The 18,088-nt window shown below is 37.1% G+C and overlaps 2 protein-coding genes across 2 annotated transcripts in view; both read right to left on the reverse strand.

Moving 5' to 3' along the window:
• The window catches only part of LOC136252145 (ubiquitin-like modifier-activating enzyme 1), a 571,137-nt gene that overhangs the window by 391,219 nt on the left and 161,830 nt on the right, over positions 1 to 18,088 (reverse strand). The gene's annotated exons all lie outside the window — the stretch shown is intronic.
• The window catches only part of LOC136252737 (protein NLRC5-like), an 84,224-nt gene that overhangs the window by 10,258 nt on the left and 55,878 nt on the right, over positions 1 to 18,088 (reverse strand). Inside the window, exon 10 of the mRNA XM_066045305.1 lies at positions 9,919 to 11,417. Coding sequence (XP_065901377.1) covers positions 9,919 to 11,417 — 1,499 coding nt within the window. The remainder of the gene's footprint in view (positions 1 to 9,918; positions 11,418 to 18,088) is intronic.

Here is an 18,088-nt window from a genome sequence, read left to right on the forward strand (position 1 = left end):
AATTTACTCTGATCACCAAGAGCAATTTTATGCACCAGATAGACATGCACCGACAAGTTAAAATTGATACACAATCTTTGAAAATTATGCTACCTAACTGTTAACCCAATGAAAGTTTGCTTTCCAGTGACAGAATGATTGCATATCGCACCTCTTTAAATAATCCAAATATTGCCATTGTCGATAGAGTGATTCTTATCCAGAAGATGACAAAAATAAAAAATGACATTTGGCACAGTATTAAAATATCTAGCCAACATGTTTTTAATGACAGGCTTACAAGTAACTGCTCCATGCTAAAATGCTAGTGCTATTGCAATAATTTACCTTGCATAGTTGTGTGGTACACATGAAGATTTAAACATACAAGTAGAAGGAAAAATGAAAATTTTGAAGTTGGATTAGGGGATCAAAAAGTAGGGAATTGCTATAAGAAGTTGTGAAAGAAGAGAGGTTGCCTATACATCTACATATATACTAGTAGACATTTAACCCCTATACTTCATTCACTCTATAACCATGACTGAATTAGGGATTAAATGTCCACTGCAGCATACATGCAACCTCTCTTTTTTCACCACCGTATTAGACTGAAGTATAGGGATTAAATGCAGGAATGTTGTTGTAACATAATTATGACTGGTGAACCCGCGCATATACTGCATCAAAAGGAAGAAGCGCACCTGACAAAATATATGTCTGGTCACATGCCCCAACTATCAATTATAAGCAAAAATGGTGGTAGCCATTACACTTCATGTTCAGCTATGCTTTTACCATTACACAGCATTGCAAAACATAGAACAGCATAAGAAGTGTCTCAACTATCAATCGTATTGTTATGGAAAATACTGGCGATGAGTTTACACAGCCACAGTTGAGCTGTAGCACACTATATAGTGTGAATTGACACCTTGCATTGTCAGCAAAGAGAACTAGAACACAAAGACAAAGGCAAGCCCATGATGCATGTATTGTATGTCTGCAATTGGAAAAATCAAGTCCGTATGTCAGTGTAAATTCTGTTAAATATAATTCTTTTTAAATGCTATAGAACGAGTTTGGGGTTAGTCTGACAACATTTTTGAGCTTGGCTGTGCCTAACCAATGTTGCTAAGCTGTCATGAAGGGAAATTGAGACTGGTTTTAGGGTGATACTTTGAACTGGAAAGCTCCTGCATGATCCCTAATATATAGTACTATCGCACTGTATAATGCATCGAAAATGACAACAGTAACAGTGCTGATGATTTTTAAGCTCATATCTTTGAATTAACTGTATTAGATATTAATACACATATATGTATATGTATGTAGATACATAGCTGTGATTTTTTTATACGTAGCTATACCCTACATATCAATGTTAATAATTCAATTTGTTTCATGCAATAACTATCTGCCAAATTAAGTTTCTTAGCACTTTAGAGGCTATCAATGGATTCTATATGGGTGTGAGAACATAGAAATAGTGTTTGTTGCAAATAAGTGGCTGACATATGGAGAAATTGGCACCATATGGACTGATATTTTCAAACTGCTAATTGACTAACATGTAGGTATCTGTATAAATGTAAGCATTGATTATTACTGATCTCTATGCTCTCAGCTTTCTAATAATAATTATGTAGGCCCATAAATTTTGAGCAGTTACCTTTGACATAATTTAATTGTGTCAATGCATGCCATCAACTGGTGCAAAAGTACTCTTGGTTCTAGTCAAGGTGAAATCATAGTTGCCAATTACTAATTTTCAAAGATACCTTTAAAGGAGCATGTTTTATGCAAATTACAATTTTTCTTTCAAACCTAGTATTAGCTAATCTCCTGAAATATGTGCCTACCATACGTACACTAGCTAGGATTTTCATAAAAGTGACTGCTACATTAGAAACATGGACTCAAAATTGACTACTTCATTGGAATATGTGACTGCTCTATTAGAGTAACTCAATCTTTTGTGCTGTTTTTAGGTTTGAATTATTTCAGTGCAATCCAAACTTATATTTTGTACCAGTTATAAATTATTCCTGAGTTATTGTAGCATAATGGATGCTCTTAATTCTGTTTGTAAAAATTTCTAATTATTCATGAATAGCTATCACCTCTAATGAATAGGGATGTGAAAAATGTCACCAGTGAATCTGTTGGGTCCATTAATGAACTTTTTGTTAAATTAAAATTGATATACCAGGAATTTTTTACTTTATTAGCTACCATTTTGAAATTTAAAAATGCTGACCTTGCAGAAATCTGTACAAATGTAAACATTGATTTTCAGATTCCTCATGCTCTAAGCTTTCCAAAAATGTATAGGTTTGCTAATCCCCATAAAATTTGAACAAAAGTACATAGTGAACTTGACTACATAGAATCACATGCAGCCTGACATGATTGCAGCCTGACATGGAATCACTAACATGTACTGATTGTAATAAACTAAAGATACTATAACTAACTAAAACTATAGAGTACAAAATGCTAACTAAAATTACAGAAATATGGGGTACTAGAACTAATACTAACTAAAACTATGGTGGAATTGGGGTATCAGAACCAATACTATCTAAAACTATGGTGAAATTGGGGTACTAGAACTAATACTATCTAAAACTATGGTGAAATTGGGGTACTAGAACTAAAACTTTGGGTACTATTATTATTATTATTACTAGGTCCAGGGCACATACAACCAAGTACAACCACCAATGGGGCAATCTACAAATGGGGCATGTACAAATGGGGCAAGTACAACAGTGCACGACCAGCACAGAATGTGTGGATGGAAAAGATGCACATACAGTAAATTTAAGTGATACATGCAATTACAATGATGAGGGTCTGCTACTATTACGTTGTATTGAATACCCGACCATGGAAGACCACATAACGCATTGTCACCACCCCTCCTGCATGATTCTCACAAGTGCAGACCTCAATGATAAAAGAAGGAGGGTATTTCACTAGAAACTGTTACCTGAGTTTTTTTTTTGTTGTTGATATGAGCTGGGCCATCCTAAAATGATAACATAATATACTACAAGATGAAATTGAATTTTGGAGAACAAACAACTGCATGCAACTGATCACTTTGAAAGATGGCAGTACCTTCGATAGGATAAAAATTCAATACCAGAAAATAATGGATATGCCACCAAGAAAAAGTACAATTCCATTGTGCGGTTGCATTGCAGACTGTAACTATATGTATAGACACAATAATATAGTTTACAGTATGTAGGTAAATGAACAGCAGCAAGCACAACCACACAGCAATTATCAGCCTAAGGGCACATTTTGTGTATGTAGTGTTTGTTATCTCAATCCCATTGTATGGGATGTAGTTTTGTCTCAAAGTAAAATAATGCATGGTGATAACAAAACAACGTAAATTAAAATGAAACAAACAAACAAAACCACAGTTGTTCTAATCAACAAGAATACGGCTTTCCACTAAACGCAGTTCAGTGGAGACAGCAGAGAGCTCTGCTTTCTGCTCCCATGAATAGCCAGTACAGCAGAACGTAATAGTGAAAACAACAAAGCACAATATATCCAGGGAAGTATCTAGTTGTTAGAGGTATTGTGCTTCTGTGACAAAGTGATCTCACTCCCGGCACTGAAAGGCTTCAGGTTGAGAGCTGTGTATTTCACACACAAACTTATTATCTGAAAACCGTGCCGGCATTAACGTTCTCCACACAATGGCTTGCCAGGCCCAATGCAAACCTACTGGTAGCTGAGTGCCGGTACATTAATGGTGTGGCAGTGGCATAATGATGTGTAACACAATACTGTACAACACACAGGAGATGCAGTTTATACCATAGAACTGTATGCAGCAATGTATTATTGGAACTGAACACTGGAGATGGAAATAATTCAGCTAGCAAGCCAGATAAAGGATGAAACACAACAAACAATCATGTTAACATACCCTTAATCTTGTTCATCACCTGTAATGTGTCCACTGGCACCTGGCATGGCAACTTGGAACTCAATGTGCCACCTGAACATACTTGTAATCTTGTTGTTCCCCTGTAAATTGGCCTCTGGCTTTCCTGCAATCACACATGCCTGTTCAGGGGTGGATCCAGGATTTTTAGGAGGGGGGTCTAAAGGTAAGAGTCACTGCACAGTGTGCAAAGCACACTCTGCGAAGTGCAAAGCACAAGCATTCTAAGGGGGTCTGGGGGCATGCCCCCCAGGAAAATTTTGAAAATTCAACCCTCTGAGATTGAATTTGATGCAATCTGACACAAATTTATGGCCTGGTATGAGTACACATTAAAGATCCATATACTATACTAATGTACTTTGATTGAATGACTATTAAATCTCTTATTATGTTATTGTTATGTACAGTGTATTTTATTATAGGTAGCTACAGCCTAGTGGATTATACTACTATGTCATTTGAGTTGTCCCCATGCAGGTAAATTACAACAGAAGTTTCCTTGGCTGTCGAATGGCAAACTCCTCAACTACTTCATCGGCCTCAAGATGCCAACCCACTAGTAGCTCTTCGCCTCCCACAAACTGATATTTGTGGTGGTGCATGGTGGTTTGGTAAATGTACTTTGCCTTGATTGCCATGTTTGGTCCTTTAAAATTTTTCTTACTAGTTTTTTTTTTGAGGTCAAATATCTACAAGGCCCTAAAAAAATTTTTTTTTAATTCTTGATACTTGGGCCAGGAAGGGATTTGGTGTCCAGAGGCATTCTGCACACCAAGTACCTTCCCTTGCAGCTGCAATTGCCATTTTTCTAGTTGTGAAAGTATGTCATTGGAAATTGCTTGTCCAGTAACCCCCGAGACATATTTATGAAATCCCATAAACACCAGATCCTTCATCAACATAGCAAATGCTAATTGATAGTTGACATCATTGGCCACATCTGTAGCTTCATCTGCTAGGACAGAAAAATAACATGCGCGATGAATCTTCTCTAAAATTTTGTTATGAATTAGGTCTAAGGACCCGTCGATTTCGCCAGCAAAATTTTTGGCATAATGGTTAGGTAAAAGCAATGAGCAAAATGCTGGCATAATAGGTGCAACTTTTGTGGAGTGGACATAAAAATTGCACAAAAGATCGAGATACTCTAATAGAACAGTCAGACACGCTAAAATATCGACAATGCATAGCTAATTGTTACAGGAACAACAAGTGACAATCGAGATACCCTAATAAAACAGCCACACATGTTAAGCAATATTAGCTGGCTTCTTGCTTTACATGTTAGAAGTAATTTCTGATCGAGATACTCTAATAGAACAGTCACTTTAAGGCGAAACTGTAGCTTTGCACTTGGAAATATTCAATTAACAAAGATCAGTGCTGAGCAAAATTTATAATTCTGGAGCAAAATATGGAGCATAATAGGTGAAAAATAAAAGAATTGCTGGAAAGAAAAATAGGTAGAAAAAAAAGCAAAATAGACTGGTCCCTAATTAGGTCACCACAAATTGAAATAAGATTATTTTGAATAGTATATAGCATTGCCAGCAGCAGATTCAAGATGATTTGAAAGAACTTTATCACCAGCCTGTACACGAAACTTGAGCAAACCAAGAAAATTACCACGATTGTTGTTTGGGTTTTCTTCAACAGAAGGTCTATCATCACAGTGACCACGAAAAGCAAGGCCTTGCCTTCCACAAAAAAATCACTGTCTCTGCTATTGATCCCACCACTCATCTATTATGGTCCACTCAATCAGAGATTGCTAACAGCAGTGATCTTACCACTTGTGATGCCCGACAGTCTGCTAGTGCTGGTAATGACCAGACTCAATTAGCTATTCAGGATGCAATAAGTAGTGGGGATTTTGGAAAGATTGCACAATTAAAGTCTCGAATCAATTTCACAGATCAACAAAAATATTTTCTGTTGAAAAGGCATTATGTTCCTTCTATCAACTACAAATTTCCCACTCATGTGATTAACAAGATTCGTCAACATTTCCAACACAGATAGCTAGAGAAAAATCCTGGCTTGGTATATTCTGAGTCACAAAGTGGAGGATACTGTAAGTACTGTGTTCTATTTGGTAAGACCAAGCCAACTGTGAAGGAACTTGGTGTTTCTGTAACCAGGCTGTCAACTGCAACATCATCATTGCTACTAGTGTTATGCCCCTCTAGGTCATTTTCCGACTCTCTGTCTGAATTGCTCTCCTCACTCAGTACAATGGCTTATCATCTTGTTGTGAAGATTCCTCTTCTGAATCCAACACAATCACATCATCATCAGAAATTGTTCTGTCGTCAGCCTCATCATCAACACTACCAGTGCTGTTACAATACAAAGTATAATAATACATAACTATACTGTAAGTTTTAAATTACCTAGCTAGCTACATTGCACTACAATTATAGTTACAATTAGCTATATGATACGTGATGATACGTTAAAATTAGTTTTGCGGATTATCTAGCAATTCAGAGAAGCCTTTAAATTATAATTAGCGACAAAGCCACACAGTAGCTCAGCTGGCATGCAGCTGCATGTCGGCTTCGTTGTGCTGTAACTAACCTTGTACACGTGGACGTTGTATTTGTAAAATAACATTGCAAATTGGCTTTCTTTGTTACTGGCAATGTCTCAGAAATCCGTCCACAAACGTTGCTAGGCTCGTCACTACTCCTGCAACGCTTTGCAGCCATATCGCACGCCAACACTTAATTAATTATCAATATGCGCTTATTAGTAAGCGCCTATAAAAATATATCCTGAAGGGAGGGTCTCCAGACCCCAAAGACCCCCCTGGATCTGCCCCTGACTGTTCGCTAATCTTCTCTGCACAATCTGAAATTAGGGCATAGGTGTGGTACTGGGCATTATATAGAATTACACATATGTTTAAGTTATTAGCACGAACAGGCAAAACGATTAAACGGTTGTGCTTTCGTTCACAGGCGAATCGATCCCCGGTTAGTTCATGTCTCTATGCCTCGTAGTTTTCTCAAACATTAATTAATTATTTTATTTATGATGTAATTTTAACTGCATTTCGTATTATTCTTAGTACTTGGTTGTATAATAATACAGGAATTAAAAAGGCAAAGCCTGTAAATCCCGATCCTATGTTACAGTAAATCTATGCTAAACATAATTTCATTGTTCAAGTTGTCAAAAAGCTTCTTGAATTCATCAGTTGATCGAGCATCTACAACACCACTAGGAAGAGAGTTCCAGTTGTTCACTACATGGTGAGAAAAATAATTTTGTCGAACTTCTCTAAAAGCAAATTGTTTGAACAGTTTACAAGAGCCCTCTAATTGCTGTCCATGCTCTTGTAACAAAGTAGTCTCATCTACATTTAGATGTCCATTTAATATGTTGTAGGTCATGATCATGTCCCCACGAAGTCTCCGATACTTTAAAGTTGGTAATTTGAGGCATTTTAGACGTTCTTCATAAGGTAGGTGTTTGATAGATGGTACCAGTCTTGTTGCATATCTTTGGACCTTTTCAATTGCATCTTCATCTACTTTGTAATTAGGATCCCATATGATGTTGCCACACTCAAGACATGGTCTTCCATCTTACAATAGACTTGTATAAATAAGGAAAGGTTTGAGGACTTAAGTTAATAAAGCACTTACTAATTAGACCCAAAAGTCTTCTTGCTTTACTAACAGTTACTGTTACGTGCTTATGAAATTTTAGTTGACTGTCAATCATGATCCCTAAGTCTTTTTCCTCCCTAGTTTGCTTGATGTCACAACTGGCCATAGTATAAACATGACTACAGTTTGTCTTCCCTAGATGTAAAGCTTTACATTTGGAAACGTTAAATGGTAACTGCCACATCTCCGACCACATAACTAGATTGTCAATGTCCTGTTGCATTCTACAAATGTCAGCATTATCTGTCACACAGCTATATATTTTAGTATCATCAGCAAATAAAAGGCAGTGGTTAGTCAGAACTTGAGGTAAATCATTGATATACACCACAAAGAAAATAGGGCCAAGGACGGAACCTTGTGGAACACCTGAAAGGACTAGAACTAAAACTAACTAAAACTATGGTGGAATTAGGGTACTAGAACTAAAACAGTAGTGGGATATAGGTACTAGAACTAAACTAAAATGAATTTGCTGTACTAAAACAACACTACCAGTAGAGAGTTCAGCTACAATGAAGTCAACATGAAGAGAGTTCAGCTACAAACAAATCATCCTGTAGAGATTTCAGCCACAAACAAGTCACCCTTACAAACAAATCAGCTACAAAAACCACCATTAGAGCATTCCCTGTAGAAAGTTCAGCTACAAACAAATCACCCTGCGTAGAATTCAGTATTATAAAAGTCAACCTAAAGAGATTGCAACTACAAAAAGTCACCCTGTAGAGAGGTCAGCTACAAATAATCAACCTGTGGGGAGTTCAGTATTAAATAAGTCACCCCGTAGAGAGTTTAGCTACAAATGAGTCACCTGTAGAATTCAGCTACAAAACCACCCGGTAGAGCATTCAGCTACAAACAAGTCCCCTGTAGAGAGTTCAGCTACAAACACCCTTTGCTACAAACAAGTCATCTTGTAGATAGCTGAGCCACAACAAGTGAGTCCAGCTACATTGGATGTCACTCTGTAGTGAGTTCAGCTACATGTATATTATAAACAAGTTACCTTTAGAGAATTCTGCTACAAACTAGTCTATACCTGTAGGAGAAAGGACATGTGATAATAATTTTTTTTTGCAAAAAATGCATCATTGAAAAATATCATCCAGAGAATTCAGCTGTTTGTTTTCCTCCTTTCTGCAGTAAAAAAAAAAAAAAGAAACTCCAAAGCTGGCCACAGGCTGGCTTTGGAGAAATACAAAAAGAAATGATATCTATACAAAAACAGCTAAGCTGTGAAAAAAGGGTGTGGTGCCCAAAAAAGCCAGGGTGAAAAAAGATGTGAAATAAAAGGTAGCAGTCAAGAAATGACTGTGATGGTAGGTTAATGACAAAAATGTTAATAACGACAATGCAGGTGAATTTGATGCTGAATCCTAAGAGAAGGCAACATAAATTCACCTGAATTGGTGTTATTAAAATTTTTGACACTAACCTACCATCACAGTCATTTCTTGGCCACACCTTTGATTTCACATCTTTTTTCACTCTGGCTTTTTTGGGGGCCGCACTCTTTTTAAAGCTTGGCTGTTTTTGTATAGGTTATGACTACTGAACCCATGCATACTGCATCAAAAGAAAGAATGGCAACAGGCATGCCATACAATCAATATGGATCTGAATGCGCTCTCCAATAATCATTTACTGAAAGTGAAATGGCTATTATGCTTTATTTTCAGCTACTGTATGTTGCTTCCATTTACACAGCAGTATACATACATATATAAACAAAGGATACTATAGGGGGAAGCATATCTGCAATCAATCCAGTCACTAAGGAAAATATGGACGATAAGTGTGATAGAGAAACTGTATTGTGTTACTGTGAATTAATACTTTGTGTTGCCAGTGAAACTGAAGAGCTGGGACACAAAGGAAGTCCATGATGTGTGTCAACATGTCTTAAAAGCACGTCTTGGGACAAAGTGACATAAATCAGTGAAGTCAGCTGTTAGCCTTATCCATTGCCAAGTTGAGCTTGTTGGAGGCAGCTAGTTAGTCAGTCTGCATAAAATTCTGTCAGACATAAAATCAAAATTTTATAGAAATTTATTGGAAGGGTTTAGGGTCAATCTGAAGATGTTATGAGCTAGGCTATGCCTAACCCATACTACAAGCTAAAATGTGGGGCTGTTTTAGATATTGTTCTGCATGAAAACCCAACACCATGATCATAATATACAGTGCTATTGATGTATATAGGCACAGACACAAGTAAGCAAATACATATGCACGCACGCACACACGCATGGACACACACACACTTAATATTACACGTACATCTACACAATCTTGGTTCACTGGAGTGAAGCAAACTTCAGCAATATGGTCTTTATCCTTGTCATAGGTATAATACATCGCCATAAAATGTTCTGAGATACTTGTACTGTTTTTTCTTAAACAAATAGAACAGAAGTGATCAGTGACAAAAACACAATACCCAATTTCATAATCAAAATAGTATGAATCTTTTGGCACTTCTTTCATCACTTGTTTCCCATCACTAGTAATCTCAAGATCACGTACACAAGCTTGCATCACACAAACATTATCAATATCTTCCAAACTTTTAAACTTTGCATAATGACTCATTATCAAATAAACTGGGATCTTAAAAGTGTAGGCAGCACTGACCCAATAGAAACTGCTAATAGGATGGTAATCATCAGGTACTTCATAAGGACCAAATCGTCTAGCAGTTGTCTGTATCTCAACACAGTCTCCTAGCAACACAGCATTTGGTGGAACAACAATAGCAAAATCATGATTTTCATTGTAGAAAGTGCCTCCACTGTGATTAACATAATAAGAGTCTATCTTACATTTAGAAAGGGAATCACTTTTAGAAAGGGGAGGTTCTTTAGAGGAGTCCTCAGAAAATTTGTTAGAGTTACAGCTAACTTTAGAGACGGGAGTATTGTTAAGGAAGGGACAGGTTTCAGTTGCTTTAATGAAATTACCTGGAATATTACTTGCAGAAGTGCCACTATGCATCAAGAAATAGAGAGGCCTATAAAGATTATGTAGTTCAAATCTGTCAGTGGTTTCTTTACACTTTGGAGGAGGGTACAAATAATTATCAGTAAATCGTGGTCTAATATTTCTGTCACAAATGTTCAAATAAGTCAGAGAAAGATTAGTAGACAAGATTACATCTATCAAAAATTCTTTTTCTGATACAAATGAATTGAAGCTGTCATTTATATCTAAAACTTTAAGATTGAGGTGGTTTCTTAAAGCTTGAGCAATTCTCAGTGTACCAGTAAAGGCCAATAAATTGTGAGATATATCCAACTCTTGCAGTGTCAGACAGTTAGCCAGACCAGTAGCTAAATTGTCAACACCATCAGCTGTAATCAGATTGTGGCTAATGTTTAAAATGTTAACTGCTGACAGAGCATGTACAATTTCAACTATACTAGCAGATGAAAACTTGTTTTGAGATATGTTTAGTTCTTGCAGCAAAAGATTATTGTTAATAACAGCTACTATGCTATCAGTAGCTTCCTCACTGATTGTGTTGTTTTGCATGTAGAGACTCTTCACCTTACCAACACTTTTGAAGGCCTCAGCAATCTTAATTGCTCTTGCTGTAGTTAAGCTAGTATTTGCAACATCTAGTGTATCTATAGAATCTGTTTGTTGTAATATTTCTGCCAAGTTTTCAACATCTTGGTCAGTGATACTGTGACCGCTTATATCAATCTTGTTGAGCATTTCAATTTGTTTATTTAATGAGTCAGCAATGCTGATTCCTTGTTTGTAAAAAAAGTCTTCCACTACATAGAGTAAACATATACATAGAGTTTAGCACATAATTGACATTGCACATTAATTTGTAGGCATGCGTACATTATGCCGGAATAATTTTTGGAACAATTGGTGGTAAAAAGTATCAGGAATAATTCCAGAATAATAGGGTGATCTTCCAGAATAATTAATTAGAATTCACACATTTTTCATGTAGAAAAATTCGTAAAGGAACATCCACAATCAAAAGATCGAGATACTCTAATAGAGCAGTCACTTACCCTAATAGAACAGTCTGACAAGTATAGTTGTGACTGCTCTATTAGAGTATCTCGATTTTTCGGCATAGTTTTTATGCTTGCAAGTGGTTATATTTTCAGCTGCAGAAGAATGCCATTTGACTTTTACAATTCCAGGAATTACTCCAGGAATATTTGGGAAATATTTGGGAATAATAGGTGAATAAAAAAAGAATTGCCAGAAAGAACAATAGGTAATTTAAAAAGCATAATGTACTCAAGCCTATTAATTTGGTCCATACACATGGGTATGTGTGTGCATGTGTGTGAAAATTTCAGTTCGATATCTTGAAGGGTTCCAGAGATATGGTCAATTAACTGTGTAATGCATTACAAACTTTTCATAGTAATGCATTGAGCTCTGTGTACAAATAATTCCATTCCCAGGGGGCTTATAATGGGGCTTCCATCAGTAAGAATATGGACAGCTATACAGCTTGTGTAATGAACTAAACTCAGTACTCAGCAATAATCAATAAGACAAATAGTACATTACTATAACATATGCACCTTCCATTACTTGTTAGAAGATGTTTCCATGGTAAAATTAAAATCCCACAATCAATTATATCAATACTCTAATTAAAATGCATTTGATTTGCATTACTACTTTGAGTGATAGTGAGACTCACAGTGAAAGACTGATCCGTAAAGGTAGTACCGTATGGTTCCAAATTTTCGTAGCAAAAAAATTTCGTATTTTTCGTAATTGCACTGTAATTATGAAATTTTTTTTTACGAAATTTTCATGTGCATTGAAATTGAGCCACCGATAGTTAAAGCACGAGGCTTGTGAGGGTTTAGCTATAAGATAGTGTTGGTGTAAAAAGAGTTTGTTAAATACCATCTCCAAGTAGGCTACTATCACATGAAATTTACTATTATTATCAATATTATTATTATTACACTTCGATCTTAAAATAATGTTCAGCGTACTAACTGTCCAGTTGTTTTTGGTACACTTAATAACCTCTGACACAAGTATGATGCTTTTTTCTCAGTACTCACCGCATCCGTACTTCTGGTTTTGTCTTCACAAGTATTCTACTTCGCGACGATGTAACTCGTGTTCCACATATTACCGTAAAAGCACGTACGTGCAACATCACGATTTTTTTTTAATTACGAAAGGGCTTGAAATTACGAATTTATTTTTACGAAAATTTACTTATTGATGAAAACGTAGCTTTTTACAAAATTTTTATACTACGAAAATTTGGAGCCATACGGTATATTGTATTTGTACTCTCTAATTAGGTAGTCAAGACACACGGTACTGTGTCGTGCGGCCCAAGAAGCCGGTGCGCAACTCCGTAAGTATATTGACAGGAAGAAAGAAAATGCAACTTTCGCACCTCCGTAGCTCTGTGCTGCCTTGATGAAACAAGACGAATTTTGCTGTGTACATTCCCTCCAACTTCAGTACTCCACATTCCAAATTTGAGCAAAATCGCTTCAGGCATTCCTGAGATATGCGACTTCAAAAATTGGCTTAGTTTCTTCATTTTCTTCTTATTTTTCTTCCTCTTTTCGCACACTTACAAAAACTGCTATAAAACGCGAACACGTTATCCGATTGCCTTGAAATTTGGCACACAGAAGGGGGGTATAAAGGCGCATCTCGGTACCAACTTTGGCTGGAATACGATAAACAGGCAAAGAGTTATGAGCGATTATGCACGAAAAATAACACCAATATGTTGTCACGCCTACAGGGTAAACCGCGTATGGGAAGAAGTTGAAAATCGGTGGGTGAATAGGTTAACTATTGAACCTAAAACCTTTTGTGGTTTGAAAGAAATCGAGCTAAAAACCAGGAAGATACAACAACAAAACCAACAGTGTGTAACAATTATGCAATCGTGATTAGCTAATAAAAAAAGAATACTTGCCACGCCTACCAGATAAACCGCTTGGGGTAATGCTTTGAAATTCACTGTACAGATGGAGTAATCATCTTAGAAAGGCTCTTCAATGGTGTAGAAGAATCAGACTTAAAGCCACGGAGTTATAACACGAAATCCAACTTGGTGTAGCAAGTGCGAGATCGAGATACTCTAATAGAGCAGTCATCCTAATAGAGCAGTCACCTTGAACAGAATTCAAGAGATCAGTTAGAAATAAGTAACCTGTATAGAGATCAGCTACAAACAAATCACCCTGTAGAGAGTTCAGCTACAAACAATTCACCCTGTTCAGACATCAGTTAGAAGAAGTTTTCTTGTAGAGAGTTCAGTTACAAACAAATCACCTTGTTGAAAGATCGGATAGAAGATGTCACCTTGTAGATAGTTCAGCTACAAACAATTCACCCTGTACAGAGCTCAGTTAAAAGAGGTTTCCTTGTAGAGAGTTCAGCTACAAACAAATCACCCTGTAGAGAGATCAGTTAGAAGAAGTTACCTTGTAGATCGTTCAGCTACAAACAAATCACCCTGTAAAGAGATCAGCTAGAAGAAGTTACCTTGTAGAGAGTTCAGCTACAAAGAAACCATCATGTAGAGAATTCAGCCGCAAACAAATCACGTGTAGAGAATTCAGCTACAAACAAATCTCCCTGTAGAGAGATCAGCTAGAAGAAGTTTCCTTGTAGAGAGTTCTGCTACAAACAAATCACCCTGTAGAAAGATCAGCTAAAAGAAATCACCTTGTAGAGAGTTCAGCTTTAAAGAAACAATCATGTGAGAGTTCAGCTACAAACAAATTGCCCTGTAGAGAGATAAGCTAGAAGAAGTTACCTTGTAGAGAGTTCAGCTACAAAGAAACCATCATGTAGAGAGTTCAGCTACAAACAAATCACCCTGTAGAAAGATCAGCTATAGAAGAAATCACCTTGTAGAGAGTTCAGCTACAAAGAAACCATCATGTAGAGAGTTCGGCTACAAACAAATCGTCCTGTAGACAGATCAGCTAGAAGAAATTACCTTGTAGAGAGTTCAGCTACAAAGAAACCATCATGTAGAGAGTTCAGCTGCAAACAAATCACCTGTAGAGAGTTAAGCTACAAACAAATCTCCCTGTAGAGAGATCAGCTAGAAGAAGTCACCTTGCAGGGAGTTCAGTTACAAAGAAATCACCATGTAGAGAGTTCAGCTGCAAACAAATCACCTGTAGAGAGTTCAGCTAGAAACAAGTCACCCTGTAGAGAGATCAGCTAGAAACAAGTCACCTTGTAGAGAGTTCAGCTAGAAGAAGTCACATTGTAGAGAGTTCAGCTACAAAGAAACTACCATGTAGAGAGTTCAGCTGCAAACAAATCATCCTGTAGAGAACTCAGCTACAAACAAATCGACCTGTAGAAAGATTAGCTAGAAGAAGTTACCTTATAGGGAGTTCAGTTACGAACAGATCACCCTGTAGAGAGTTCAGTTACAAAGAAACCACCATGTAGAGAGTTCAGCTGCAAAAAATCAATCACTCTGTAGAGAGTTCAGCTAGAAGAATTCACCTTGTAGAGAGTTCAGCTGCAAATAAATCACCCTGTAGAGAATACAGCTACAAACAAATCACCCTGTAGAAAGATCAGCTAGAAGAAGTTACCTTGTAGAGAGTTCAGCTACAAAGAAACCACCATGTAGAGAGTTCAGCTGCAAACAAATCACCTGTAGAGAGTTCAGCTAGAAAAAGTCACCCTGTAGAGAGATCAGCTAAAAACAAGTCACCCTGTAGAGAGTTCAGCTAGAAGAAGTCACATTGCAGAGAGTTCAGCTACAAAGAAACTACCATGTAGAGAGTTCAGCTGCAAACAATCACCCTGTAGAGAACTCAGCTACAAACAAATCGTCCTGTAGAAAGATCAGCTAGAAGAAGTTACCTTGTAGGGATTTCAGCTACAAACAAATCACCCTGTAGAGAGTTCAGCTGCAAACAAATCATCCTGTAGAGAGTTCAGCTAGAAGAAGTCACCTTTTAGAGAGTTCAGCTACAAAGCAACCACCATGTAAAGAGTTCAGATGCAAAAAAAATCAATCACCCTGTAGAAAGATCGGCTAGAAAAAGTTACCTTGTAGAGAGTTCAACTACAAAGAAACCACCATGTAGAGAGTTCAGCTGCAAACAAATCACCTGTAGAGAGTTCAGCTAGAAACAAGTCACTCTGTAGAGAGTTCAGCTAGAAGAAGACACATTGTAGAGAGTTCAGCTACAATGAAACTCCCATGTAGAGAGTTCAGCTGCAAACAAATCACCCTGTAGAGAACTCAGCTACAAACAAATATGCAGTGTAAAAAGATCAGCTAGAAGAAGTTACCTTGTAGAGAGTTCAGCTACAACGAAACCACCATGTAGAGATTTCAGCTACAAACAAATCACCTGTAGAGAGTTCAGCTAGAAACAAGTCACTCTGTAGAGAGATCAGCTAGAAACAAGTCACCTTGTAGAGAGTTCAGCTACAAAGAAACTACCATGTAGAGAGTTCAGCTGCAAACAAATCACCCAGTAGAAAGTTCAGCTATGAACAGATCACCCTGTTGAGAGTTCAGTTAGAAACAAGGAATCCTGTAGAGAGATCACTTAGAAGTATCACCTTGTACAGAGTTCAGCTACAAACAAATCACCGTGTAGAGAGATCAGCTAGAAGAAGTCACCTTGTTGAGAGTTCAGCTATAAAGAAACCACCATGTAGAGAATTCAGCTGCAAACGAACACCCTGTAGAGAACTCAGCTACAAACAGATCGCCCTGTAGAAAGATCAGCTAGAAGAAGTTACCTTGTAGGGATTTCAGCTACAAACAAATCACCCTGTAGAGAGTTCAGCTACAAAGAAACCATTCTGCAAAGAGCTCAGCTGCAAACAAATCACCTGTACAGAATTCAGCTACAAACAAATCACCCTGTAGGGAGATCAGCTAGAAGAAATTACCTTGTAGATAGTTCAGCTACAAACAAATCACCCTGTAGAAAGATCAGTTAGAAGAAGTTACCTTGGAGAGAGTTCAGCTACAAAGAAACCATTTGTAAAGAGCTCAGCTGCAAACAAATCACCTGTACAGAATTCAGCTACGAACAAATCACTCTGTAGAGAGATCAGCTATAAGAAGTTACCTTGTAGATAGTTCAGCTACAAACAAATCTCCCTGTAGAGAGATCAGCTAGAAGAAATTACCTTGTAGAGAGTTCAGCTACAAAGAAACCACCATGTAGAGAGTTCAGCTGCAAAGAAATCACCCTGTAGAAAATTCTGCCAGAAACAAATTGCCCTGTAGAAAGATCAGTTAGAAGAAGTTACCTTTTAGAGAGTTCAGCTACAAAGAAACCATTCTGTAAAGAGCTCAGTTGCAAACAAATCACCTGTACAGAATTCAGCTACAAACACATCACCCTGTAGAGAGATCAGCTAGAAGAAGTTACCTTGTAGATCGTTCAGCTACAAACAATTCACCCTGTAGAGAGAGCAATTAGAAGAAGTCACCTTGTAGAGTGTTCAGTTACAAAGAAACCACCATGGAGATTTCTGTAATCAATATTATGTATTACATATATAATTTGTACATTTACTGATAAAAATTTAAAGTACATCTACTTCATCTTTTCTTCTTCCTGTAGTAAAGAAAAAAAACATAGGTTAAAAAGTCCCAAAGCTGGCCATAGGCCGGCTTTGGGGTATACAAAAACAAAAAGAAATGAAATCTGATCCAAAACAGCCAAGCTGTAAAAAAAGTGTACGGCCCTCAGAAAGGCTATGGTGAAAAAAGATGTGAAATCCAAGGTGGCGGTCAAGAAATAGCTGTGATGGTAGGTTAATGGTAAAACTTTTAATAACGACAATTCAGGTGAATTTTTGTGCCGCTTCACAAAATTTACCTGAATTGTCATTATTAAAATTTTTACCATTAACCTACCATCACAGCTATTTCTTGGCCGCCATCTTGGATTTCACATCTTTTTTTACCATAGCCTTTCTGATGGCTGCACACTTTTTTACAGCTTGGCTGTTTTGGATTAGATATTAATAACTGCACCCTTACTGAGGCAACTGAGTTTAATATTTTATATCAGTTGTTTTGCTGTCAAAGGGGGTTTCCTGAAACCCCAGAAACCCCCTCTATGTGCCCTTGATTCCTGTCTAAAATAATGTATAAGAGATTTAGTGTTACTGCTCCTTTTCTTCCATTAAATAACATGATTGTATTATTGTCTAAATACTTAGTTTTAACCATTCCATCACTTGAACAAATCACCCCATTTGTAAGTTAATTGGGGTCCAGTTAATTGGGGTTCAATGCATGGCAAAATCATTACATGGTCTGATAAAATCATCCATATCTTTTAGCAGAAAGAAGCTTTTGGTGTGAAACTTTACAGCAAGAAGGTTTAACAATAGTTGCTTTAACCAAATGTGCAAAAAAATTAATTTTAAAAAATTGCTGAAATTTTCAACTGACTTTCCTGCAAATTTTGCC

Source organism: Dysidea avara, chromosome 4 (genome assembly GCF_963678975.1).
Source record: "Dysidea avara chromosome 4, odDysAvar1.4, whole genome shotgun sequence".
Lineage (NCBI taxonomy): Eukaryota > Metazoa > Porifera > Demospongiae > Dictyoceratida > Dysideidae > Dysidea > Dysidea avara.